General features: G+C 51.3%; 1 protein-coding gene across 3 annotated transcripts in view; it reads left to right on the top strand.

Annotated features, from left to right (window-relative positions):
• Positions 1 to 22681, top strand: part of C2CD2 (C2 calcium dependent domain containing 2) — a 64999-nt gene extending 42318 nt beyond the window's left edge. Inside the window, exons 10-15 of one of the 3 annotated variants that reach the window (XM_054249091.2) lie at positions 323 to 497; positions 1819 to 1932; positions 5853 to 5980; positions 7887 to 8196; positions 11521 to 11557; positions 18709 to 22681. In XM_054249091.2, the coding sequence (XP_054105066.2) occupies positions 323 to 497; positions 1819 to 1932; positions 5853 to 5980; positions 7887 to 8196; positions 11521 to 11546 (753 nt within the window). In that variant the 3' untranslated portion in view covers positions 11547 to 11557; positions 18709 to 22681. Of the gene's footprint in view, positions 1 to 322; positions 498 to 1818; positions 1933 to 5852; positions 5981 to 7886; positions 8197 to 8914; positions 9156 to 11520; positions 11558 to 18708 lie in introns of those variants that run through there. The other 2 variants (XM_035283359.3, XM_035283360.3) reach the window with 2 other exon arrangements.
• The last annotated feature ends 4502 nt before the right edge of the window (positions 22682 to 27183 follow it).

The following is a 27183-nucleotide window of genomic DNA, read 5'->3' as shown; positions in this document are numbered from 1 at the left end:
CATGGCGCGGAGGCTCAGCCTGTAATCCCAGCACTGTGGGAGGCCAAGGTGGGCAGATAACGAGGTCTCAGGAAATCGAGACCATCCTGGTCAACATGGTGAAAACCTGTCTCTACTGAAAAAATACAAAAATTAGCTGGGCATGGTGGTGCGTGCCTGTAGTCCCAGCTACTCGGGAGGCTGAGGCAGGAGAATCACTTGAACCCGGGAGGCAGAGGTTGCAGTGAGCTGAGATTGCGCCACTTCACTCCAGCCTGGCCCCTGGCGACAGAGCGAGACTCTGTCTCAAAAAAAAGAAACAACTAACGTGTCTTCTCTGCAGTTTTCTTATGTGGAACCTGGTGAATTGAAATCCTCGCCCATCCCTCCCCCTATTCCTGCTGCAAAAATAGAAAAGGACCGCACGGTGATGCCCTGTGGGACTGTGGTCACTACTGTCACCGCTGTGAAGACCAAGCCTCGTGTCGACATGGGGAGGGCGTCCCCGCTGAGCTCTGGTGGGTCAATAGCACAGTCCAGGACCTGTGCGTCTTGCTTGCCCGTAACCGCCCCACCTCTGGGGCTGCAGAGTTCTGTAGCCTGCAGCGCCTGCCTGTAACCGCCCTGCCTCTGGGGCTGCAGAGTTCTACAGCCTGCAGCGCCTGCCCGTAACCGCCCCGCCTCCGGGGCTGCAGAGTTCTACAGCCTGCAGCACCTGCCTGTAACCGCCCCCCCCGGGGCTGCAGAGTTCTGTAGCCTGCAGCGCCTGCCCGTAACGGCCCTGCCTCCGGGGCTGCAGAGTTCTGTAGCCTGCAGTGCTGAGTGTGAGGAAGGTCTCAGCGCAGGAAGGGTGCTGACTGGCCATGCTCGTGCCCAGCTTTTTGTTGTCAGACAGTTACCTTTCTCTTCTGTCAAACACATATGCAATGAGCTGAAACAAGGTTCAATCCCGTGGATATTCTGAAGCTAAAATCTAGATATTATAAATAGTTACACTTAGGTATAACTCCAACTAAGTTAAATTAAGAACTCTGTTTTAGGGCCAGATGAGGCGGCTCATGCCTATAATCCCAGCACTTTGGGAGGCTGAGGTGGGTGGATCACCTGAGGTCAGGAGTTTGAGACCAGCCTGACCAACATGGAGAAACCCCGTCTCTACTAAAAATACAAAATTAGCCAGGCATGGTGGTGCATGCATGTAGTCTCGGCTATTCTAGAGTCTGAGGCAGAATTGTTTGAACCCAGGAAGTGGAGGTTGCAGTGGGCCAAGGTCACACCATTGCACTCAAGCCTGGACAACAAGAGCAAAACACCTTAAAAACAAAACAACAAAAAACCCCATGAACTCTATTACATGTATGTGGGGACAGCATACACTTTTTTCTTGAAAAAATTCAATGTGAGTGGTCCTTGTAGGCTTTGTTCTGTTAAAAACCGTTTCCGAGAAGGCTTGACGGCCACGGTGTGAGATCGGCTGAATTCTGTACCTGTCTCCACAGCCACTTGGAGACAGTGTCTGTAGAACTTTATTTCTTCAAATCACACTGCATCTCTGCTTGTGCACGAGCATTATTCTCCCAGAATAGATGAGTTGGCACAGTTCAGCGATGCAAAATAGAATAGCAATTCTGGCTTAGTTAAAATGTTTCTGAAATGTACTTTCAACCTGGACTGCAGACACCACTCCTGCCTCTCCTCCCCTCAAAACAGCATTCGTTAAGCTTTGCCTTTACCAGCCGCGCACACCAGACTGCGGTGAGGGGTGTCCTTTCACTGTGGGTACTTGTTGATCCAGTCAGCCACAGGGCCAGCTTTGTAATCAGGGTCTTCCTCTGGCAGAGTCTCCAGTGAAGACTCCCGTCAAGGTGAAGGTGGTCGAGAAGGACATCTCTGTCCAGGCCATCTCCTGCCGCAGTGCGCCCGTCAGCAAAACGCTCTCTTCTTCAGACACAGGTAACTGAGACGTGCCCGTGTCGCTCTCCCTCTTACACCTTTGGGCCTTTCAGGCTGTTCTGATATGAAGTAAGTATTTTGCTTTCAGAGTTTGGAAGATGTTTTTTGGGGCCAGCTTCAGTGACTCACACCTGTAATCCCAGCACTTTGGGAGGCAGAGGCAGGTGGATCACTTGAGGTCAGGAATTTGACACCAGCCTGGCCAACATGGTGCAACCTCATCTCTACTAACAACATAAAAATTGCCTGGTGTGGGGGCACATGCCTGTAATCCCAGCTACCCGGGAGGCTGAGGCGGGAGAATTGCTTGAACCGGGGAGGTAGAGATTGCAGTGAGCCAAGATTGCACCAGTGCACTCCAGCCTGGGCAACAGAGCGAGACCCCCCTTTATTTTTCTCTAAGAAAAAGTTTCAGTTTGGTTTGGTTTTGTTGTTGAATGGTGAGTGAAGAAGGAGGGAAAAAAGAGAACTCCAAGTTGATCAAAGACCGGGAGCGGCATTCACATTCCTGCTACATTTCAGGGAACACTAACAAAACAAAAAGCCAGCTGAGACTTTACGTGTTAAAAGTTCTCATCAGTATATTTTCTCTTGCACAACACACTGGCTAAATTAATATCGAATAAGTAGGACTCGAGAGATCGTCATCACGGTCACTGTAGTTTTGTTTCCTGCTTTCTGCTTAAACCCGCTTGGTAGAAGAAGTTTTCCCTTCTGCTAGGAGATGGTCACTACTAATGGGAAATGCACATCTCCTATTTTTATGGGCACCTTCAGGTAATAGACATCTTTGAAGAGGTGTCTTAGCAACGCATTAAGTCACCACGCAGTCTGGATGTGGGCTGCCCTTCCTCTCTTCGCCCCTGGTGGCCTGCTCTGAGGGTCAGTGGGTGTTCCTTCTTGCCCAGCTCTCCCCATTCGCTGAGTCCTGTGTCAGGCCTTGCCAAGGTCGTCAGTCAGGCGAGGTGGGTGGTCAGGGAGGTGGGACGTTCTCCCTGGAGGGGCGCTGTCTTCACGTGGTTTTGTATTCTCTCTGCCTGGCGAAAGTTTGCGACTGCCTCCTTCCCTCGTGGGAAGTTTCGTGGTGTTGTGGATACCACCCTGCTGGGTCCCCCACCTGCAATTCTCGGGCACAGGCCCTGCCCCTCCTTTTGTTACTGGAAAAGGGTCTTGATCTAGACCCCAAGAGAGGGTCCTTGGATCTGGCGCAAGAAAGAATTCAGGGCGAGCCCACAGAGTAAAGTGAAAGCCAGTTTTAAGAAAGTAAAGGAGTAAAAGAATAGCTACTCTGTAGGCAGAGAGCCCTGAGGGCTGCTGATTGGTTAGCTTTATGGTGGTTTCTTGATCATATGCTAATCAAGGGGTGGATTATTAATAAGTTTTCTAGCAAAGTGGTGGGGATTTCTCAGAACCGCACAGGGGATTTACTCTCCGTTTTAGACCATGTGAGATAACTTCTTGCCATTGCCATGGCATTTGTAAACTGTCGTGGTGCTTGTGGGAGTGTCTTTCAGCATGCTAATATATGATAATTAGTGTGTGATAATTAGCATATCATCAGCAGTGAGGACAGCCAGAGGTCACTTTTGCGGCCATCTTGGTTTTGGCTGGTTTTGTCTGGTTTTGGCCGGCTGCTTTACCGCACCCTGTTGCATCAGCAGGGTCCTTGTGGCCTGTGTCTTGTGCCCACCTCCAAGCTCACTCTGTGAGTCAGGACGCCTCAGCTCCTGGCAATGCAGCCCAGCCTCGTTTTGCCCAGCACTTATTTGAGATGGAGCCGCTGTGGTGCTAATGCCTCTGAGGCTTTGGCCGCTGCTCCTGATGCCCCTTCCTCAGTTTCTTCCCCTGGCAGTGCCCCTACTGCCCACGCTGCAGGGTCCTGTCTTAAAAGCCCCGGGCTGATGTTCCCACTGTGGGTTCCGGGACCGTGGAGCAGCCCCAGGCCCACCCGCCACGGTGCAGCCAGGCGCTGTAGCTGCAGCCCTCAGCACCTGGGCCGGGCTCTCGGGGGACTGAAGAGAAGCACTGGGCCTGGCGTGAGGAGGACGCGCTCCCGACACCTCTCCCTTGGCAGCTCTGGGAACCACAGCACAGCTTTCTCCTAAGGAGTCCTCCCCAGCGTCTTTCTTCAGCAATTCTCTCTTCTCAGTGTGGGTCAGTAGCTAAGTGGAAATCCGTTCTCTGCTCACACCACTCAGGACACCGATGTGTGGATTCTCTACAGCAGGCAATTTTCTGTTTCTCTGCAGAGACAACTGGGTGTCTACAATTTAATTCAATTCTGGCGCTACCTGGAGTTAGCTGAGATCCCGCAGGTTAAAGGCTCAGCCCCACAAAAGCACCCTCCCACTTTAGACGGCAGGCCAAATAGTGGGTCCCCAGGTTCCCATATTTTGTCCCACTTGGCTACACACATGGCACCCTCCTCAGGTTCCAGTATTTGCTGTAGTGGCCCGCAGAACTCAGGGAAACACTTGACTTGGGATTACGGTTTATTATCACACCAGTGCACAGCCAGGTGAAGAGGGCATGGGCCGCGGTCTGGAAGGGCCCTGAGCTTAGGAGCTTGGTGTCCATGGAGCCACCGCTCCCTCGGTACATGCCTGCGTTGGTTCACAGCCTAGACGCCCCCTGAACCTGCCATTTAGGGGTTTTATGGTGCTTCTGTATGTAGATCTGTAGGCATGATTGATTCATGTATTGGCCACTGGTACATTGAACTCAATCTGTAGCCCGTTTCCCTTCTCCACAGGTGAGAGGAGGGCAGAAAGCTCCAGCCTCCTACCTGCAGGGCTGGTGTCTCGGACGGCCGGTGCCCGTCCTCATGAGCATTCACTCTGGTGGGGAGCAGGGGCTCGTGCTGAGTAAGAAGATGCCTCAGCTCAGGGGCTCTGGAATTCTGAGAGATTTTCTGTTCTCTGTGCTAGGAACCAGGGAGGAAGCCCAGGTCTCTGTTATTTCCAGGGTCACTTGTCACTGGTTCTTGGCCACTGTGGTCTTCTCTTGACTCCCTTTGGAAACACAGCATCTCTAAGCCTCAGGCTGTGGCCAGACTGTGGCAGGAGAAGTTCCTTTTGCCATCCTGCTGCTTTGCCAGCTTTGTCATTTTGACTTCACCTGAGCAAGACAGTGTAAGTTGTGAGCATCAGCTTGGAGTCGGAGACCTGCTGGTCGTCTCAGCCCTGGGGCCTCCTGGCTGATGGACGTCCTCCCCCCTGGTCAAATGGGACGGAAGGCAGTTCCTGCTCATGGGGTGTGGAGGACGATAATGTGCACACAGCTCTCTGAACAGCACCTGGGTCGTTGTAAGCATTCTGTTGATGTTGGCTGGTGTGTGTTGTTATTAACCTGGGGAAGGAGCTGCTTTTATTAACCGGCCCTTCCTAGCTCTAGTTACTATTCTGTGTGTTTAGCCGCCCTCGGGAGGGAAAAGGAGTCAATACCTAGGCTTTCAAAGTTCAGAATCTTCCAGAGGGTTAGATTTTGTGGTTGTTGTTTGCTTGCTTTTGCCGTTTTCCATCAACTCTATTCAGGTATAGCTTAAATAAATAAAATGGGTGAATCTTAAGCAGACACTTTAGTGAGTATCTTGTAACCACCAGGTAATCAAGCTGTAGACCAAGGGTCAGCAAACAGCAAACTGTGGCCCATGGGAAAAATCTGGCCCATCACTTGTTTTTGTAAATAAAGTTTTATTGAAACCCAGCCATGCTCGTTTCTTTACCTGTGGTCTCTAGCTGGTTTCACTCTACAAAAGTGGCATTGAGAAGATGTCGCGAGACTACCTACAAAGCCTGAGCGATTTCCTGTTTTGCCCTTTTTAGAAAATGCCTGCTAACCATTGCTTATGGACCATTTCCGTTTTCCATAGACGTCTGTAATTTTCGCAGATGACTTTAACACTGCCTTCCCTCTGGCAGAACTGTTGGTGTTGAATGGTTCGGATCCAGTGGCCGAAGTTGCCATTCGACAGCTCAGTGAATCCTCCAAGCTGAAACTCAAGTCGCCGCGGAAGAAGAGCACTATTATCATATCAGGGATCTCCAAGGTACGTCGCGGCGGCTGGGGAGGTGTTTGCATCTGTCAGTGACCTGCTGCTCCTCCCCTCGAGGAAGTTTAAAACGTGCAGAGTTCCATTTGCAAATGTCAAATTATGTTCCTCACCCGACAAAGGAGTCATGCGTGGTATTGTGTTCACACAGTTTATCCTGTTCACCAGGGAGACTCGAGAGTTTGTAATCGGGGATGCCTTACACGTTGAGAGACTGGGGAATCATTTAAAGAAAGGTATTAGAAAGAGAGGAACATGACGTGAGACTCCGCTTTGGGGCAGAACCCCTACCCTCGTCACCACCCACTCACGGGAACTTTCACTTTACACGTGACGTGTTTCCAGAGCCTTTTACGTTTTTGAGCTGAATGTTTATTCCTTTTGTGATCAGAGAAAGGAAGACTGTAGTGTCCTGCATGGACATCGCACCCGCTCTCTTCGCCTTCTCCTGCTCTGCGATGTCTGCTCAGCAGGTGGCGGCGGGCGTGTGGTCCAGGCTGCAGAGAGGCCAGCCCTCGGGAGAAGGGCCATGTGACAGATCTGTACCCGTTTTATTAATTTTTTTAATTTTTAAAATTTTTATCTATTTATTTATTTGTTTTGAGACTGGCTAATTTTTGTATTTTGGGTGGAGACAGGGTTTCACCACATTGCCCAGGCTGGTCTTGAACTCCTGGGCTCAAGTGATCTATCTACCTCTGCCTTCCAAAGTGTTGGGATGATGGACAGGAGCCACTGCTCCCAGCCCTTACTCTTTTTTGACATTTCCAAATGAACAGTTGGTGGGAGGGTTGGGAGATTTTGGTTTGGAGTAGGGGGCATGAGGAAGAATTTTGGGCAAAATGTGAGTGGGAGCGTGGGCCAGAGGGCACACGCAGAAGGATGAATTCCTGAGTGGCTAGAAGATGGGCCAGAACAGGACCTCGGGGGTGCCAGAGATGAGTCATCAGCCTTGCCATTGCACCCAGAGGGTGGCCTTGCCCCACATCCCTGAGGCAGGTGGGTGATGTTTTTGGGGCTTCCTGAGCACACCTCCAGGGGCCTCAGCAGGGGGCCCATGGCCTCTCTGCAAGTCCAGGGCCCAGTAGTTGGGTTTTCTTCAGTCTTGGGGGAATGAATGAGCAGGTAAAGACAAGACCCGTGGTCATCTCCCTATACTTCTTCTAAGATTGTATTTAAAAGTCATGAGGAACTCCTGGATCTTAGTATGTAATGTTCTGAGTCCACTGCAGTGATTGTTTTTCTTGGTGCTCAGATGACAGGCTGGCACTTAAGTCAGAGCAGCACCGTTGTCCCTAAGCAAACGCCTGTGTCACTGTCACCCACCCAAAGAACAGCATGACTGGGCCCCAGGAAGCCTTCGTGCCCTCCTTCCCGAACTTTCCCCCGCTCCAAGGAAGAGCTAGCCTGACTCTCAGAGGTTAATTTAGTGCTGAAATATTTTTACACAAAATATAATTTTTGAAAGGATGCACTAGTGAATTTTGACTTGCAGGTAACATAAACGAGCCTAGGAACAAGCAAAAGCAAACCCGAAACGCCCCGGCCACCTCCTTCGTGCTGTCGTGGGCTTTGAAGGACGGGCTCTCTCTCACGTCTGGTGTCCACGGATGCCACAAGTGCTCCCAGCACTGGCCCATCTGTGGGAGGAAGAGGGTTAACCTCTTGAGTCCCGGGGGCCACCCGCAGCTGCCCAGGGGCTGTGGTCCCGGATGTAAGGGAGGCCACTTGTAGCCCAGTCACGAGCAACAGCCATGATGTGTGAGCGCCTTCTCCAAGGCCCGCTGCGGTGTCTTCTGAGACTTTGAAATCAGCTGTCAGAATGTTTGGAGGGCGCTTTTCAGGTGTTCTGAAACCCTCCCTTCCTTTCATGTAACCCTTGTCTTCCTCACCGCCCTGATAGACCTCACTGTCCCAGGACCACGATGCTGCCCTGATGCAGGACTATGCAGCCTCCGTGGACAGCGCCCACCAGGAGGATACCCCGTCCCATCCGGAGGCGGCTGCAGCCTCTGCCCCACCCGAGGAAGCCAAGTCAGCCCAGGCACCCTCTGCCCCCAATCCCCAGGATGACGAGCTGGACTCCTGGGACTTGGAGAAGGAGCCCCAGGCTGCAGCCTGGAGTGGCCCGGCCCTGCTGGATCCCGACGGTGATGAGCTGTCAGAGAGCTCCGTGAGTGTCTCGGAGCCGGGCACCGCCAAAAAGCATAAAGGTACCTGCACCCGAGCCCCCCACCCCGGGCCCCCTACTTGGTGGCTTCTAGCTCATGCTGGCTTCCAAGCCGAAGTCATCTGCTTTCCTTCCCTTTGTCTCCTACAAGCTCCCTCCCAACCTCACCCTCTGCCCCACCAGCTATGCCCCATGCTGAATGGTTGAGCCCATAGGGGTGTCTGCAGGTCCTTCTGTGTGAGAGTCTGGGTCCTCTCTGCATTTGGGGCCAGCGTGTGTCCCTGCCTAGAGGCCCCTCCTCAGTCTGGGCTCACTCCTCCTGGCTTCTCCAGGGGTCACCAAGAGCCCTACACTATGAAGGCGCCACAGAGACTCAGAGCAAAGCCAGGCAGAGCCCGGGGCTCCTTCCACTATGGATTTGGGCCTCTCTGACTCTACCCTGCACCTAAAACAAACCAGACCTCACCGCCTGACTCTAGGAGGCTCTACAGGGAGAGAAGTCCCGGGAATCGTGAACGGATTAACTTAGTATGTGGGCGGGTGGTGAGGAGGTGAGCCTTTCATTAGCGCTGATTATTTCCATCAGCCCTGAGTCAGGCGTTTAAAACTAGACATTCCTTAAGCGTGCGCAGACTTGCCAGACAGCGCCTTGGCGTGATGTCCAGACGTAACCTGGATATATTTGCTAAGGGCATGTTGTCCAGGGGCTTGGAGTCGGTTCCAGATGTGAGACTCACCGAGCCTCCATCCTCCTCCATCAGAAAGAAGCATGTCCACTGCCTGCGCCCACCTGACTCCACCATTCAGGGGGCAAAAGGACATCTCAGTGCAGAAGACAGGACTGGGGGCGAGGCAGGCGCCGGAGCCAAGCCGTGAGCTCAGGTGAAACTCGGCGTTAACTCCTGGCTCTGGCCCCTGTGTGGGCTCCAAGGCTCTCAGCAGAAATCTCAAGATGTCCTAAGACCGTCTGTTGGGAAATCTCAGGGGCTCCTGGGGCAGGGTGGTAAGCGGTACTGTCGCTGCCTCTCTTGCCCTCTGTTCTTGATGCCACACACCATGGTTCTCAAACCAGCACTTTTCCCCCAGGGAATATTGGCAGCAAATAACTTCAGTTGTCACAACTGGGAGTCTGGGGTGTAGCTGGCGTCTGGTGAATGGAGGCCAGAGATGTCACTCAACACCCTGCCTGGCACAGGACACTCCCCCACAAGGCAGCCTCAAAGTGCAGGCCACTCTGGTCCCAAGTGTCCCTGGTGCCAAATCTGGCAGCCTGCTGTGGGCTGGACTCTCTGCGTCCGTCCTCCCCTCTCTCCCTGTCCTGGCTTTGTGTCCCCAGCCATGGCACACTGTGGCCACCCTCCTTGCCAGTACATAGTCAGGATAGATGTGGGGAAAATGGAAAGTCAGGGGAGGAAAGGGAGAAGGAGGAAATCCCTGGGTGGGATGTCAGACCCCTCGGCCTCCGATTGCCCACTGCCTGGCCTTGGGGTGCTTTCTGCATGGGCCCCCATCCACAGAGCACTTGGGGGCCGTAAGCTGCACACTGGCCTCTGTGACAGGCTCCTGTGCTCCTGTTAAGAGGCCTCGGCTTGGGTTATGTCAAAGGTGACCTGGTCACCTGACCCACACACCCAAGGCCTGTTCTTTGTCTTGGAGACAGTGAGTGCTGGGCGAGGCAGGACCCACAAGGGTGCAGGGTGGGGTGGCTCTTCCTCTCCCTTCTCTGACTCAGTGGCCCATTTCCTCTTGTCCTGGCAGTACCCAGCCCCACATCTGCCCTCCTCGTTCCTTCTGAAATGCCAGGCCTCGCTCACCTCACTCATGCCAAGTTCTGTGTTCCTTCGCCTGGCCCTTCCTCCTTCCTCTGTCTGCTTTCCCTCCTGGCGAGGCCTTTCCCTGGGTTTCCATCCTTGCTGTGTCAGCCACCCTGCTCCTCTCCCTTCACAGGCCAGGTAGATGAGGGGTCCCCCAACTGTTTCAGGACTGGGTGTTAGGCAGGTGTGCCAGGGGCTGGGGCTGGCCGCCTGCATCACCTGCTCGGAGCTCCCTGAGGCTTGGGTTTTGGGAAGGCAGCAGAGAGCCTCAGCTGTGCAGTGAGTCTCACTCCTGCGCCTGTACTGCATTGACTCACGGTTTTTTAACAGGACATACTTGACAGCGGTTTTAAATTGTTCCTTCCAGTGTTTTTTAAGAGACTTATACTTAGCGTCTCTGAGATGTTGTCACAGTTCTGAGAGATTCTGTGTTATGGGTGCCAAATAATTTTCATTTTTCGACCAAACATTTCTCAAAACTGGTAATAGAGGGTGTCTTTTGAAAACACTGAAGGTTTTTTGGTGTTGTTTTGTTTTAAGAACCGTCTGTATCTTCTGTCTGAGTAAGGAGTTTGTATTAGGCTTCTGAGTGCCTGTGTATTGAGAACCCTCAGGGAGGTTCTGCTGGTTGGAAATGTACATATTGTGATGCTACAGCCAGCGCAGGAAGTGTAGTCCCCAGATTCTGATCTACTTAGAGTTGACAGAAAGATCAGTGAAGTCGGCCACTGCTGTAGTACTCAGCACCACTGGACTGTGTAGGCAGAAATGGCTAAGAGGGTAAATTACAGGTATGTTACCTCAAGTAAGGACAAAAGTTTCAAGGCAGGTTTTGGGGGAAAAAATCAAACTGAACAGTAGAAAACCTTGTCCCCGCACAGTGACTTCCTATGCATGTGTGATTACATGGGTCACCAGATATCCCGCACGGTGACTTCCTGAGTGCACGTGTGGTGTAGACGGCTCACCAGATGTCCCGCACAGTGACTTCCTATGCATGTGTGATTACATGGGTCACCAGATGTCCCACACAGTGACTTCCCATGTGTGTGTGATTAGACGGCTCACCAAATGTCCCAAACAGTGACCTCTCATGTGCGTGTGATTTAGACCAGTCACCAAATGTCCCGCACGGTGACTTCCTGAGTGCACGTGTGGTGTAGACAGCTCACCAGATGTCCCACACAGTGACTTCCCATGTGCGTGTGATTAGACGGCTCACCAAATGTCCCACACAGTGATCTCTCATGTGCGTGTGATTTAGACCAGTCACCAAATGTCCCGCACAGTGACCTCTTGTGTGCATGTGATTTAGACCAGTCACCAAATGTCCCGCACGGTGACTTCCCGTGTGCATGTGATTTAGACCAGTCACCAAATGTCCCGCACAGTGACCTCTTGTGTGCATGTGATTTAGACCAAATGTCCCGCACAGTGACTTCCCATGTGTGTGTGATTAGGCAGCTCGCAGCCCTTACCACGTCCACTCTGATGTTGCTCTTGCATAATTCTTCCTCTTCTCTTCATCTCCTGCTCGTTCCCCTTAACTTAAGAGGATCGCTATGCCAACCAGAATTAATTGCCTGCACAGTAAGTTATTTTCGTCTTATTTTTTTCAATGACACGTAGCCGCCCTAGGAGTGCAGCCTGTAGCTCAGCAGCCAGCCGACCTGCCTGCCTCGCATTCCCTCCCCTCTCTGCCTTTTCCTTCCTAGGTTGCTAGTTCCCTACGCTCCTCCTGGAAGTGCTCTGGCCGAGGTTGTGCAGCACCTCTCGGGTGAGGGCGCTGGCTTTGATGCCTGAGGGGACCAAGCAACCTCACTGTGACCCCACAGGAAGAGGCTGGTCCCCTTCGTCCTCCTCCAGATCTAAAAAGTAGTCGCGTCTATTAATGGGCCATCTGTGGCTCCAGTTGAAATCAGAAGCTGTACTTGGGAAGCTAAAGACAATTTTTTTTTTCTGGTCATTGTTTTCGTATCTGCTGGTTATTAAGACAGATGCTTCAATTAGCTATTTATATCTGTTAGACTCTGTAGAGACAAACAGGAATAAATGTGGAAATATTTATGACATTAGAGCTATAATTTAGATTAATTATGTTAAAATTCTTTCATGCATTTGTTTATGCTTCAGTCTTCCTTGTGATTTGTGTTTTAAACCTTGCAAGAACCAGGGAAAGACTTTTCTTCTCCCCTGTCCCCCATTTAAAATCTTGGTTATTTGCCTCAAATTTCACATCAGTTCTCCCCAGATTGTCTTGAGGAATCTTGAAGGTTGCGGATGAGTTCCAAATCTTGCTTCTTGCTGCTGGCGTAGAGAAGGGAGCCCAGGGTCAGGTAGACGGGCTTCATGAAATCAACATGGGCCCGGCTATTCTTGCCTGTGGTGTGAACCTCACTGTCAGCAAAGGGCATCAGGTTCTGCGGGCCCAAAGTCAAGTGCAGCATACCCTCCCATCAGTTACTGTGTCAGTCAGGGTCTTCCAGAGAAGCAGAAGCCATAGGTTACATATTTAAGGAACTGACTCACGTGACTGTGGGGGCTGACAGGTCTGAAATCTGCAGGGCAGGCGGCAGGCTGGAGACGGCAGCAAGAGCTGATGCTTCAGTCTAGAGGCAGAGTTTCTTCTTCCCTGGAAAACCAGTGTTTGCTCTTAGGGCCTTCAGCTGATTGGACAAGAACACTGGTGTTTGCTCTTAGAGCCTTCAGCTGATTGGCCCACCCACATTCTCCAGGATAATCTTCTTTACTTAAAGTCTGCTGGTGGAGTTGTTCCCATGTCTGCACAGTGCCCTCCCAGCCACACCTCACTCAGTTCCTGTTCTGTTGCATCTCCGGGGGCTGCGGCCAGGTTGACACAGCGACACCTCGCAGGCGTTGCTCGTCGAGGTGGGCAGACAAGTACATTCCATATGGGGTCACTGCCCAGGAGACAGAAGCATGCTCCCATGTCAGCTCTGACCCTCACAACCACTGTGGGGCGGCTGTTTAGTGTGCAGTTGCAAATCGGGGGTCCTGTTCTTCCTGCAACGTTTACCCCAAAGGTAGTAGGACAGTCTGCTTCCAAGTAGAGACAGGCTTTCCAGTTGCTCTTGAGAAAGGGAATGGATCAACCTCTGTCCGAGTGGTGGTCCTTCATGGCTGATGAGTCACACGCTGCCTGAGGTGAGTGCATGGCTGAGATCCCCTCCTCCCCCACCCCTCCATGCCTCTGCAGATGCAGCTCGTTCTGGGAATCCTGAGTCCTTGCCGGATTAGGGGGCTTTGCTCCGTGAGACCCCAGGGGCTTTGATGTATCCACCCTCTCTGTAGGCTGCTCCCCAGGGACCACAGACGTGCCCATTTCTCCAGACAATTGGCTGGCCACTTCTCAGTCACCGTCCTGAGGAGCACAGAAGAGCGGGGCCTGAGAACATGGACTTCAGAGCCAGAAAGCCTAAGGTTACACGCCTGCCCCCATCAGCGTGTGACCCCAGACCACTGCCTCTCCAAACCTCAGCTTCCTCAACTGTCCCTACAGAGTCTAGCAGACATAAATAGCTAATTGAGGAATCCATTTTAAAATCCCATAGGTGGGAAAACAGTGACCAGAAGCAACCCTAAAAATGGTTGGAATTAGGCCCCCTTCCTCAGAGGTGGCTGGGGATATAACTGAGTCCCCACCCCCACATGACCGTCCTCTGTAGGAGTTGATGCCATTCCCCAGAAGCCATGACAAATCATCAGGCTAGAGAAAGTGTGCAAGTCATGAAAATGATTTTGGGAAGATTTGCACATGGGCACATACGACATAATCTGATTCTGGCGCTGATGTTGAACTATGAAATTTAACAGAACAGGCCGGGCGCGGTGGCTCACGCCTGTAATCCCAGCACTTTGGGAGGCCGAGGCGGGTGGATCATGAAGTCAGGAATTGGAGACCAGCCTGGCCAATATGGTGAAACCCCGTCTCTACTAAAAATGCAAAAATTAGCCAGGTGTGGTGGGTGGTGTGCGCCTGTAATCCCAGCACTTTGGGAGGCCGAGGCGGGTGGATCACGAGGTCAGGAATTGGAGACCAGCCTGGACAATATGGTGAAACCCCGTCTCTACTAAAAATGCAAAAATTAGCCAGGTGTGGTGGGTGGTGTGCGCCTGTAATCCCAGCTGCTCTGGAGGCTGAGGCAGAAAAGTCGCTTGAGCCCGGGAGTTGGAGGGTGCAGTGAGCCGAAATCTCCCCGTTGCTCCAGCCTGGCGACACAGCGAGACTCCGTCTCAAAAAAAAGAAAAAAGAAATTTAACAAAACAGTCATCATGCTCTGGAGAGCATGAGTGAAGATGGAAGAACAGAAAATAACCTTGTTACCAGCCCCTTGGGGTGGGGTGTGGCCCATGGAAGCTGGCACAGGGCTCCCTGGGGCAGGTATCTGCCAGTAAAACCAGTGAGTCCCTCAGGGTGTGGACAGACACAGACTGGAGCCGGTAGTGCCGCTGCAGACAGACGTGCCGTGCAGCTCTTTCTTGTCCAGCATCTTTTTACAGGCAGGCTGCAGTCCTTGGAATTCCATCTTAGTATGTCAATAATTAGAATTTTAGGCAGGGTTTAAATTTTATTTATTTTTTTTTTTTGAGAGACACACAGGGTCTTGTTCTGTTACCCAGGCTGGAGAGCAGTGGCTAGATGATAACTCACTGTAGTCTCAAACTCTCGAGCTCAAGCAGCTGCCTCCCCTCTCAGTGTTAGGCACTGGCAGTACAGTTTCACTTGCATGAGTTATATTAACTGCTTGAAAATGTGCACATCCTGTTTTATTTCTTTTTTTATAAAAAGTTTTAATTTTTTTTTTAATTAGAGATTGGGTCTTGCTGTGCTGCCCAGGCTTGTCTCAAATTCCTGGGCTCAAGGGATTCTCCAAACCTCAGCCTGCCGAAGTGCTGGCATTCCAGGCATGAGCCACTGTGCCAGGCTCATATTCCTGTCCCGAAGTCTTGTGGACACAGCCGTGCCCTGCTCATCTCCTCACCCCACTTCCCTCTTAACCTGGGCACACCATGCTTCTCTGGTGTGGCTCGGGTCCTGAGGGTGGGCTTCATCAGCTTCTCCCGGCATAGCCGTGGGGTCTGCAGGCCCCCAGAGTGAAGCGTGAAGAAGCATGAGCAGCGCCACACAGGGAAGCAGGCACGTGGCCTGTGTCCCTGGCCCTGGCCTTCCCTGTGTTGCTGGCTGTGGCCTCCACGTGCTCTAAGCCCTGGTGGCATTTTGGCCGGACCCCAGCTAGCCGTGGGTTTGAAACCCCAGCTGCATGTTTGAAAGACCTGGGATCTTTTGAAAAATGCTCATGCTCTGTGTCCCTGGACCCTCATCATGTCAGATTCTCCAGAAAGGGCCTGTGCACCTGTAGTTCATAGAGGCCGGCTGATTCAAGGGCTTGGGGCTGAGGATGCTGCTCCACTGTCCTCTCCTCCACGTGGCTGCCTGGCTTCTAAGGACTGAACAGGAAGACCTGGCGGGCATTCCTGGATCCTTGAGCCCAATGCACGTCACCCCCCGACCCCCACCAGGGTTGTATCACAGCACCACAAACGGTGTTTTCAACACCAGGAGCCAATTCTCTCCCAGTTCTAGAGGCTGGAAGTCTGAGCTGGTGGTGCTGGCAGGGCCGGCCCCTTCGGAGCCTCTCCAGCTCCTGACGGCTGCTGACAACTGCTGACAACCTCTAGCACTCCTTGGCTTGTAGAAGCATCACCCTGCACTCTGCCTTCATCTTCATGTGGCATCCTTCCTGTGACTCTTCAGTGTCCTCCCCTGTGTGTCTGCCTCTGTTTTTGAATTTTCCCTTTTGATAGGACAGCAGGCATGTTGGATCGGGGCCACTCCAGTGATCTCGTTTAACCTCGTGACTTCCCAAAGACCCAGTCTCCAAATAAGGTCACATGCTGTGAATACTGGGGGTTAGGACTAGAACATATGAATCTGGGTGAGGTTGGGGAACAACGTTCAGCCCCTAACATTGTCCCTGCTCATACCTCAGGCCTGGTTCCACACCCCAGGCCAGATTCAGTGCAGGGACGCCTATGAAATGGACTTTGGAGATGAACCAGGAAAGAACCTCTTACTGCCGGAGGGTCTGAGTCCTTGGGCCTGCGATTGACCTGGGGGATGGGTTAGTGGTCCCTCCCCCAGGCCTCCATTTCCCCGGGAAGTGAAGGGGGTGACGTTGGAGCAGTCCAGGTGAACCTGACGGATCCACCCCTTCCTCTCCCCGTCCCACCTGAGAGCCCATGTCCATATGCCTTTCACGGCCTCCATGATCAACCTGAAGCAGAGCGTCAAGGCAGGTGCTTATAGCTCAGAAATGCCACCGAGGGCCCCCTCATCCCCCAAACTCAGGTCACCTGGTTGGCTCAGAGCCCCCTGACAGCTGGGGTTCCTCTGCCCGCGAGCCCCTATCATCACTGTACCCAGGGCATTTCTCCAGCAGGTGCCTCTGATATCCTAGGCAGTTAGCCACCTCGGCACCACTGCACCAGCCCCACTGGCCAAACTGCAAAGTCATGTCCAGCTGGGGGTCATTCTTCAGCCGTTGGAACACGCCCTGCTTCGGGTGGTTTTTCATGATGTGCCGCATTTTTCAGGGACGTGAGTCACTCCAGGAACTGACACTGATGTCCCACAGGTGTAGCCATTAAGCGTGCAGACAAGAGTGACGGCAGTTACATGTTTATCCCACTTACCCTCCTGTTTCATTCCCGCAGTCCCTGAAGCCCCTGTGCACAGGCTCCCAACTCCAGATCACCGTAAAACGTGTCCAAATGATACATCATAAAAAGTGGTTGTATCGAGAGAGTAGTTTTTAAAAAATTATGGCCTCTTGGTCAAATTAAATTCAGCCTGTTGCGGCTCTTCACTGTCCCCGCTTCTGTCCTGTAACCTGAGCAGAGCAGATAGGACACAGAAGTTCATGCCTGAAGCCAGGCTCAGGGGCACATGCTGCTTTCCACATAGTAGGCTTTGACGGTACAGAGTCCTCGGTGGGTCTAGGTCAGGCTCCGACTGCCCGCAGGGGCCACCGTTGCTGGTGTGCATTTCACTTAGAAGAGGGAACGGGTATTCTTCACGCCCTCCTCTAACCTCCTCAACATGGGTGGCGGTTTGTATATGTCAAGGCTATTGAGGTGTTTATTGGATGTGCCTATCGCAAAGGGAACACATTATCACATTAAGTATAAAGCCCTTCTTCAGGATGATCAGACCTGCCTTCTCTCGAGGTCATTACCACCTACATGCAAATGGTAATGAATTCCACGGGCTGGCCTCGGGTGCTGACTCCCGTGACCTTGCCAGCCTTGGCTAACAGGCTGCTCAGCTCATTTGTGAAAAAGCAAATTAGCGGGCTCCCGCACCCCTACATCAGCTTGCATTTGACCTCTAAGGAATCACTGCCGTTGAAATTATTGTTGCTGCTCCCTGTTCCACTACCTGACAGATACCTACATCCAGATATGCAACTGGACATAGATATCCGTATCTGTCTGTAAACAGAGCACACAAAATTGAGGTGTTTTTGTTTTGAGATGGAGTTTCGCTCTTGTTGCCCAGGCTGGAGTGCAATGGTGCGATCTCGGCTCACCGAAACCTCCGCCTCCTGGGTTCAGGCAATTCTCCTGCCTCAGCCTCCTGAGTAGCTGGGATTACAGACATATGCCACCATGTCCAGCTGATTTTTTGTATTTTTAGTAGAGACAGGGTTCACCATGTTGACCAGGATGGTCTCGATCTCTTGACCTTGTGATCTACCTGCCTTGGCCTCCCAAAGTGCTGGGATTACAGGCTTGAGCCACCACGCCCGGCCAAGGTTTTTTAGGCCAAAAATACCCAAGTAACCAACTTCAGATGGCAGAGCCTAATGGATCTGCAGTGGTTTTTTAAATAAAACATTATTCCCAAAAGAGTACATATTATTTAACACTCCTAAGAAAGTGAATGACATGTTCTCAGGATCCTTAGTTGGGTCTTATGATGTGACTGTCCTTTCTGGGCACGGTACTGCTTTCCCACTTACAGCCTTTCTAATGAAGGGAAGTGGGTGGCACAGAGGGGACCCAGGTGTCTTTGGTGTCCCAACCGAGGCAACAGCTGTCTGCCTCCATTTGGTCTGATAAAAAATCAGGGATAGAGGCCAAGCGTGGTGGCTCATGCCTGTAATTCCAGCTCCCAGCACTTTGGGAGGCTGAGGTGGGTGGATCACCTGAGCTCAGGAGTTTGAGACCAGCCTGACCAACATGGTGAAACCCCGTCTGTACTAAAAATACAAAAAAATACCTGGGCGTGGTGGCAGGCACCTGTAATCCCAGCTACTCAGGAGGCTGAGGTGGGAGAATCTCTTGAACCTGGGAGGTGGAGGTTGCAGTGAGCCAAGATTGCCCCCCCGCCACTCCAGCCTGGGTGACAGCAAGACTCTGTCTCAAAAAGAAAGAAAAGAAAAATTAGGAATATAAATACCGTCCTTGGAAATGGATGCCGAGCGACAGTCCAGGCTCACTGCTTCTGCAGTTATAACCTTTCCATTTCCAGGTGAAAACTAGTTGTCTACAAGCCACATTCCAGTTGTTCTCCTGCAGGTAGTGACAGCATGTTGCAGTAGTAAACCAGCCCTTCATTAATGGCATCTGGGCCTCCTTTTTCCCTTGTCCCATTGGACCAGTTATTCAGCCTCTCATCCCCTGCCCACTTGACCAGCCCCTGTGCTTCCCTCTTCCAGGAGGAATTCTAAGGAAAGGTGCAAAGCTGTTCTTCCGCCGGCGGCATCAACAGAAAGACCCGGGCATGAGTCAGTCACACAATGACCTTGTGTTCCTGGAGCAGCCAGAGGGTTCCCGGAGGAAAGGGGTCACCATCACCAAGATCCTGAACAAGAAGCTGCTCTCCAGGCACAGAAACAAGAACACCATGAACGGTGCCCCCGTGGAGCCCTGCACGTAGGGGCTGAGGTCACCGCCGCCAATCAGAAGGCCTGCACCCATGTTACTGCCCTTACCAGGACACAGTGAGCGTGTCTGCCAGATGTCCAGACGCCCCGCTTGTCTTGCTGGGTTTCTTCCAACCATCTAGTCTTTTAAAGGGAAAACAGAATCTGAGTCTCCAGCCAGGAGGCTTTCCCCAAAGAGGGCGAAAAAGCCTAACTTGCCACCAGATGCCAAATGAGACTTGACAGCTCCAGAGCTTGGGCCGTGCTCAAAGCTAAGAGTCAGGGCTAAATATTAGAAGGAGATTAACATTATAAGAGAAATAATACGCTCTAATGGATTGTGGAGGGCAGGCTTGAGGGACTCAGTTTACCTATTCTACACACTCACGTGTTGTTATGGGCCCATGCGTGGATCGTGTCACAGAAAGGAGGTGCCCTTCTGTGCTGTCATTGTGAATGGAATGGGTGGGTCACCTCTCCTCATCTGCTGCTTGGACTAACGCAGGCGGCTGGCCCTAGGTACAGGGAAGTGGAACACAGGCAGGATTTTTATAGGGAAATGATAGGAATGCAGTTGCAACTGTAGGAAGACATCTGCCTTCGATCGGCCATGGAACAGCACTGTCCTATGCATCTATGCTGCACTCTTCTAAGTGTACTTTGAGCCTACTTGCAAGTGGAAGGGGATATATTCTCACATGGTTTTTACATTTTTCTCTATCATGTTAAAAGCTCTAATAACACTAGTGGAGCAGTTGACAGCCAGGTTGTTTTTCCCCGCCTGTCGTACTTCCTAAACGAGCACAGCAGGCCTGGCGAATGAAGTCGGGAGCCACAGGCGACGCCTCGTAGAACACGGCAACCAAACACAGACATGGAGTTTGCCAGATGCTGCCAGCAGCCAAAGCAAAGTCCTTTCAGGGCAGCAGAGGAAATTACCTTGTGTCTCAGGTGTCAGTCTTAGGAACGGGAGTTTAAATGGCCCAAACTTGCAGGAAACTCCTACGAGCGCTTCAGAATTTCGCTGTCAGCCGTACTCGTGGACACAGTTTAGGATGCCCTTGTTTGGGTCTCTTTTGGTGGAACACGTGATGAACCTGGCACAGCGTTTTACTATCCCCAGGTGTCATTCCGGTCGCTTTCCCCCTCCGCTGCCTTTCCACGTCACTTCCTTCAGTTTTCACCTTGGTCTGCTCCTTCCGAATGTGCCGCTTCCCGTAGACGTGCTGGGTAATGAGCAGCCATCATTGCGGTGAAGTGTGTGACAGTTTAATGTAGGTCACTTTTCTCCAAAGAGATGGAAAAGGCTGTTACGAACACTTGACTTCTGTCCTGGAGATGGAGCTGGGCGGGCTTCCTTCCGCAGGCGTGCTGGAACTCTTACACACTAAATGTCTCAGAGGCCACGGAGCCCCTGGTGAATAGAAACCTATGTAAAGACCAAAATTACGGGATTTTTTTCTTCTTTTTTAGGGGCGAGATTAGAACACTACATTAGGAATTTCACCTTAAGATGCACATTACACACTTCTTAGGTGTTCCAGGAATCATCGAGTGACTTTAAAATGATTTTAAACCTGCTTTGTTTTTAAAAATTATATTCCAGTTTTAATGATGTTTTTTTTTAAAAAAAAGCACTTGGAGTTGCAAAATACATGAACACTACCCAGTTTCTGTCCCCGAGTCAGGCACCACTGCTGGTCTTTAGGGACAGGTTTTTACACTGCTCTTGGCCACATGGTAAAAAGAGCCTGAGACACAGAAGAATTCCAACAGGATATTATGTGATTTATGTGTCAGAATTTCAGACACTGATGAGAAGTTTTTAATTGTTCTTTTTGTTTGATTTTGGAATTCAGGTGCACTCTATTCAAGTGCGAGGATATCAGAAGCTTTTTTTTATTAAAAAAATTTGTTTTTGGAGACGGTCTTTCACTCTGTTGCCCAGGCTTGAGTGCAATGGTGGCTCACTGCAACCTCCCAGGTTTAAGCGATTCTCCTGCCTCAGCCTCCCAAGTAGCTGGGATTACAGGCCCGCGCCACCACACCTGGCTAATTTATTTGTATTTAGTAGAGATGGAGTTTCACCAAGTTGGTTAGGCTGGTCTCACACGCCTGACCTCAGGTGATCCACCCGCCTCAGCCTCCAAAAGCTCTGGGATTATAGGCATGAGCCACCACACCAGGCCCAGAATTTTAGATTAAGCCTTCTTGCCCCACTCAAAAAAGTTTTTAACCATCCCATTTCCAGCTGAATCCCATGAGCACTGCTTAGTGTCGCATATCTAGGTCTGGGGCTCTGCTTCCCGTAGACATGCTCACGTGGGCTCCATGCTCACGTGGTCTCCATCCAGTGGCCTTTTCTGAAGTCACAGAAAACACCAACGTGGCAGGGAGTTGAAGCAATGAAGGAAGCACGTAGGCTAGCTTCAGGGTAGCACCGCAACAAAACGGGCTCTGTTGATACTGTGACTGTTTCTTTTCCAAGCTGTTTTATACAGGTTTGTTTTTCTGCGGTGTGGGGCATTTATGATAAAGTCAATATCGTGAAGGTTAAAGGTCAGTTAAGATGATCCACCAAATACTGGAAATGCTGATGTGTAAGCCACCTTTATCGCCTCACCTCTTCTACAGGCTTCTGTGGCCTGCGGGCTTCTGTTTTTGGTGTTTGTCTGGATGAAAGTTTTGTCGAGTGGGGTTTGAAAAGCCATTCCTTGTGAACACTACGATTAATTGTGTCTGTGTCCCTGGAACTGGGTGCTCATGTTGGGTTTAATGAGCTGGCAACCCTTCCCAGTTTGCTTTGTTTAAGGTGTCTGTTCTTTGTGGAGGAATGAAATGGAGCTTTAAGTGTGTGTGGTGTGTGTGTGTGTGTGTCTGCACACACGTGTGTAGTATTGTAGCAATAACAAAAGTAGCCATCTCCTTGTTCCAGCTGAAAAGCTGCTATGAGAGTTTTGACAGAGCACTTTATTCTAACCAGGTTTCAAGTCTCAGTTCAAAACCAGCCCTGATCCCTTATGACAGCTACTCGACCAGCTGCCACTCAGTAACAGATTGGTGCCCATTTAGATTTTCGCTTGGGTTTTACTGGCCACATCTATAGATGGGAGTTGCAGAGAGGGAAAGATAACTGATATCGCTGGCCACCAAAGGCCGGTGTTTCCTGGGTGATAGTCTCACTACTCTTAATCTGGAAACTTCCGGGTACAAATTGGTGGACAGTGGAAATCAGGACATTTATCTCTGTCAGATGGAAACAGACCTCCGGACTGGCATAAACCCTGTTGCCAGGCCCTCTCCTCACTGCCCCATACTGACCCAGACACGACGACCAAAGCATCCTGCACAGGGCAAGGCCCCTGCGGAATCCTCAGGTTTTGCAGGGCAAACTCAGGTTCCCTTGGGCCCATGACCGTTTGCATTCGAAACACAGTCCACTGCCCCGTTCCCTAAGCTAGCAGCTGGGCAGTAACGCACCACGCCTCACTTACGCTTCTGGTTTGTTGTTTACCAATGTTATGTCAAAACTGCATTTTTAAAAAGAAGAAAATGGCAGGTTTTCCAGGTCCGCGGAAAGGTTTGGCCTGACGCTGGAGTGCAGTGATGAGCTTTCGTGACAATGATTGTAACCCTCAGTAGCACTTTAAACACCGAAGACAGCCCTGCACCTCGCCTGTGCACGGGCTGGGTGGGCTCCTTTGGAGAAGATGTGGCTGGAACACAAACAATCTTTGAAATAAATAAATGTGCACACGGAACACTACACGCTGGGTTGTTTTTCATGAGTCCTGTTCGGTCCTGGAAGCCTCAGGTCTTCTCTTACTGTCCCCTTCATCAGGTCACTGCAAGCGACCAACCATCACAGTCAATTAATGTCAAAGAAGAGGCAGGCCGGGCATGGTGGCTCACACCTGTAATCCCAGCACTTTGGGAGGCCGAGGTGGGCGGATCACCTGAGGTCAGGAGTTCGAAATCAGCCTGGCCAACATGGTGAAACCCCATCTCTACTTAAAATATAAAAATTATCCAGGTGTGGTGGCACTTGCGTGTAATTCCAGCTACTTGGGAGGTTGAGGCAAGAGAATTGCTTAAAGCCAGGAGATGGAGGTTGCAGTGAGCTGAGATCTCACCATTGCACTCCAGCCTGGGAGACAGTGTTTCCAGTGACCCTTGGGTCAGGGTGAATTGTGGATGCTACACTTCAGGGACTGTTGTCCTGGGCTCCCCCAGCTGCAGAGCCCAGTATGTGGTGGCCTGAGGGTGACACACCTGGGAAGTGCCAACGGAGTGCCGAGGTCCGGCCGAGGGAGTGGAACGGGAATACGAAGCCCACACGAGGGTGCATGTCAGGTGGTCCCTGTGAAGGGCAGCCGTGCCCCCACACAGTGCACAGGGACCTCCCCTAGGGTGGGGGGAAGCGTTCTTCCATCCTAGGACATCGTTGTCCATTCTGCACCCCTGGGTGTGGCCCACATGCATGCAGACGGGGACTGGTACCCAGCTCAGCCACAGGTGCAACGGTGTTTGCACGTGCCTGGGGCTCACGGGTTCTGGGGTGGAGGCAGTGGAGTCGGGGGTCACAGACGTGACTTGCTGGACCCCATGCAGGCATCTTGCCTCCTTTGTGGTCATTGGTTCCCGTGGTCTCCATCAGCCTTCATTTCCCCTGCAGTGCCCAGACACCAGAGCACACAGAGAACTGGGGTCCTGGAGGAAGCTATTGCACAGGTCCAGCCTCCTGCCCCCATGCCCGGATCCTTCCTCTCGGCTGCCCTGCCCACCCGCTAGACACACGTAGACCCTCAGAGGGAGCCTGATGCTTCCCAGCTGGGTTCCAGGTCTTCTGCTCCATTTATTGGGCACGGCAAGGTGGTGATGGCAGCGCTTCTTGTAGGAATTAGAAGTGGTTCAGGCCCCAGTGATTCAACTGTTGCTTCCTCCGTGTGGCCAGTGGGCCCCACTTTGTGCTGATGCTCCGGGAGGAGGCTGGAGTGAGTGGCTGGAGGCCAAGCTTTTCCTAATTTACCAACTTTCTAAAGCTGATCACCTCCAGGTGAGCGCTGTGCTCTTGCCAGAGTGTTCGACATTGCCCAGATTAAGCCAGCCCAACCACCCTCGGTGGTTCTGGAGCATGTGTCCTCATGCCCAGCAGTTCACACTCGCTCTTTGAATGGTCTAACCCAACTCAAGGCCTGCCTTCTCCAAGAAGGAGCCCCCCGATGAGTGCGGCAGTGCCATGCTCGCAGTGGCTCAGGCCTGCGGCTCTCCGGCTTCACCGTGTGGCATTGCTCTCATTTCCTGTATCCCCCAGGGCTTCGTACAGTCATTGCCTACCTAGCAGAGCAAGGACGACGCTCAGGTGATGACCCTAACCTGAGCACAGACAGCAGCTTTGCTTCCATCTCCCTCACGCCCTCACCCAGGACCGGGTGCTGGGGACAGAGCCGGCCACTGGAGCGGATGGCCACATGCCGTTTTGACCTTAGCACCCCTACAAAGACAGGGTGATGCGTGTTTATGTTAATAAGGTTTATTTTTAAAATGCAGCTCACTCACCAAAGGGGGCTAGACACCGGGATGGCTGACACAGCACAGTGATCCCCCTGGAGAGAAAGCTGCGGAGGCCACACCCTCCTTCACAGTGGTGACCTGGAAACATCAGCTTTCCTCCACTGACCTTCCCCAGCTCCACACCGTGACTGTCCACGGTGGAAACTGCGAGTCACACACTGCTGTGACAGGGATTCAAAACTAGTTGCCTATGTATTTATATATCTACATTAATGTCACTGATAAAGTTGGATGTGCAGGGACCTTGTGCACCTTCACAGAAGGGTTATCAGCAGGTGATCATCATTGCTGGACCAGGTAGGGCACTGGACTAAGTCCAGGGGATTTTTTACTTTATAGCCTAGCTGGGTAGCAAGCACAGCTTGTATATGACAGAGAGACTGGGCGTGGTCACTCAGGCTGGAGTGCAATGGCACGATCTTGGCTCACTGCAAACTTTGCCTCCTGAGTTCCAATGATTCTCCTTCCTCAGCCTCTCAAGAAGCTGGGATTACAGGAGCCTGCCACTGCACTCAGCTAATTTTCGTATTTTTAGTAGAGGCGCGGTTTCACCATGTTGGCCAGGCTGGTCTTGAACTCCTGACCTTAAGTGATCCACCTGCCTTGGCCTCCCAAAGTGCTGGGATTACAGGCATGAACCACCGCGGCTGGCCAAAAATTTTTAATAATTTTATATATAAAAAAGCTGGTGCAGCAGTGTCAGGAACATGATACATTTCATTTGTTGAGTTAAACAAATGTTTAAAAACCACCAACCTATCATGAGGAAAAGGCTGGTCTCCTTCCCTGGAACCTGGAGAAATCACTGAGGAGGTCGGAGGCAGGGCCCAGGCTCAAGCCACATAATAGCACTCTGTGGAAAATCTACATACTCCTACAACGAACATCTACTAAATAGTCTAGCTATACCATCCCCTAATTTGTGAGTACGTGAGCGGATGTGAAGCTTGTGACTCTGCGCTCTAAGGCCCGTGCCAGTGAATGAGGTCAGTGTTTACTCTTCAAGGATACATAGTCTTTTCTGAACTTGAATTCTGCCTGTTGTGGGTGAGAATAGCAATGTTTCACACTTAGTGGGAATTAACTTATTTGCTGATGATCAGACTTCCCTCTATGAGGAAAATCAGCCAATTTTTTTAAAATTAAAAGCTGGAGGTAGCTGGAGAAGTGATTAAGGATGTCTATGATGGTTTACATAGGAGTAGGTTTGTATTTAAATTGGAAGAAAACCACAGCTGAGGAGACATGCTAATTGGAAAAGTACTAAGGCCTGCAGGCCATCCACAGGCTGTGGGCGTAGCCCTCATTGATTAATCACATCTTAATCCCATCGAGTGTCTGCGACAGAAGAAATAAGTGTTCACAAGGAAATTCACTGATAGCTGTGGAATCTCTTGTCTGTTGGTTTTTAAATTTTCAACTATTTTTTTTCAGACCTACAGAATAACCCACATAGATTCAGCAGTTTTGCCACTCTGCTCTCTCTCGGTCTCATCTGGAGTGTTTGCAGACATCATGGTATTTCACCCTAAATCCTTCAGAATGCTTTTCTGAGAACAATGATTGGCCCTGGCTATCATACTTTCACTACAGCATCCCCCTTGGGAAAGTTAACAGGGCTGTAATACACACAGTGTCAGTTGAACATTGAGGTAATCATCCAATACCATGGTTCATGTTCAGATGTCCCATTTTCCCCAATAACAACCTTTATAGGTGTTTGTCTTTTTTTTTTCTGCACATTATTCAAAGTTGTATCTTGCATTTGTTTCTTTCTTTCTTCTTTTTGAGATGGAGTCTCTGTTGCCCGGGGGCTGGAGTGCAGTGGCATGACCTCGGCTCACTGCAGCCTCCGCCTTTCAGGCTCAAGCGATTCTGCTGTTTCAGCATCCTTGAATAGCTGGGATTGCAGGTGCCCACCACCACGCCTGGCTAATATTTGTATTTGTAGTAGAGACGGGGTTTCACCATGTTGGCCAGGCTGGTCTCAAACTCCTGACTTCAGGTGATCCGCCCACCTTAGCCTCCCAAAGTGCTGGGATTACTGGCATGAGCCACCTTGCCTGGCCGAATTAGTTATTAATAATGAAAACTTGACACCTTAAGCAACAAACCTTTTTTTTTTTTAATTAAAATTTTGGAGATGAATCTGCCTTAAGAGGTATTATTTCTAGACTGTACTGAAGGATTACAGTGGACACACTGAGAATCCTCTTAAAGGCCTGATGATTGTCATGTGTGAATTCCAGCCCTGGGCTGTGCATAGAACTAGGAGAAACGGCTTGGAGTGGGTGAAGTCTTTTGTTTACTTTCAGTTATTCGCACTTGCCGTGGACCTGCCGCTATAAACAACCTTTTATTTACGTATACTGAGGACTATTTCATGTGCTGAGGCCCAGAGAACCAGTCATCTGGCCATGTTGGAACTGTGAGTGATGTCACCAGCGGTGTGTAGAGGGAGTGTCCATTAGCTGTCATGGTGGTAATGGGAGTGGAGCTGGGCGGAGACCTGAATACAGAGATGGTTGTGGAAAGCCCGGGAAGTTTTGAAGATGGAGTGTGGAAGGCCTTGGGAACAGGCTTGAGGGTCAGGAGGCTGGAGGGAGGCGTGATGCCCCAGGTGGGGACAAGCAGGGAGACGGTGGACGTGGGGGAGGCTCCAGAAAGGTCTGGGGAGCCAACTGACCCCAACGG

The sequence above is a fragment of the Callithrix jacchus genome, chromosome 21, assembly GCF_049354715.1.
Source record: "Callithrix jacchus isolate 240 chromosome 21, calJac240_pri, whole genome shotgun sequence".
In the NCBI taxonomy this organism is placed as follows: Eukaryota; Metazoa; Chordata; class Mammalia; order Primates; family Cebidae; genus Callithrix; species Callithrix jacchus.
The sequence above is the reverse complement of the archived record's forward strand: the minus strand, read 5'-3'. Positions and strand labels throughout refer to the sequence as shown.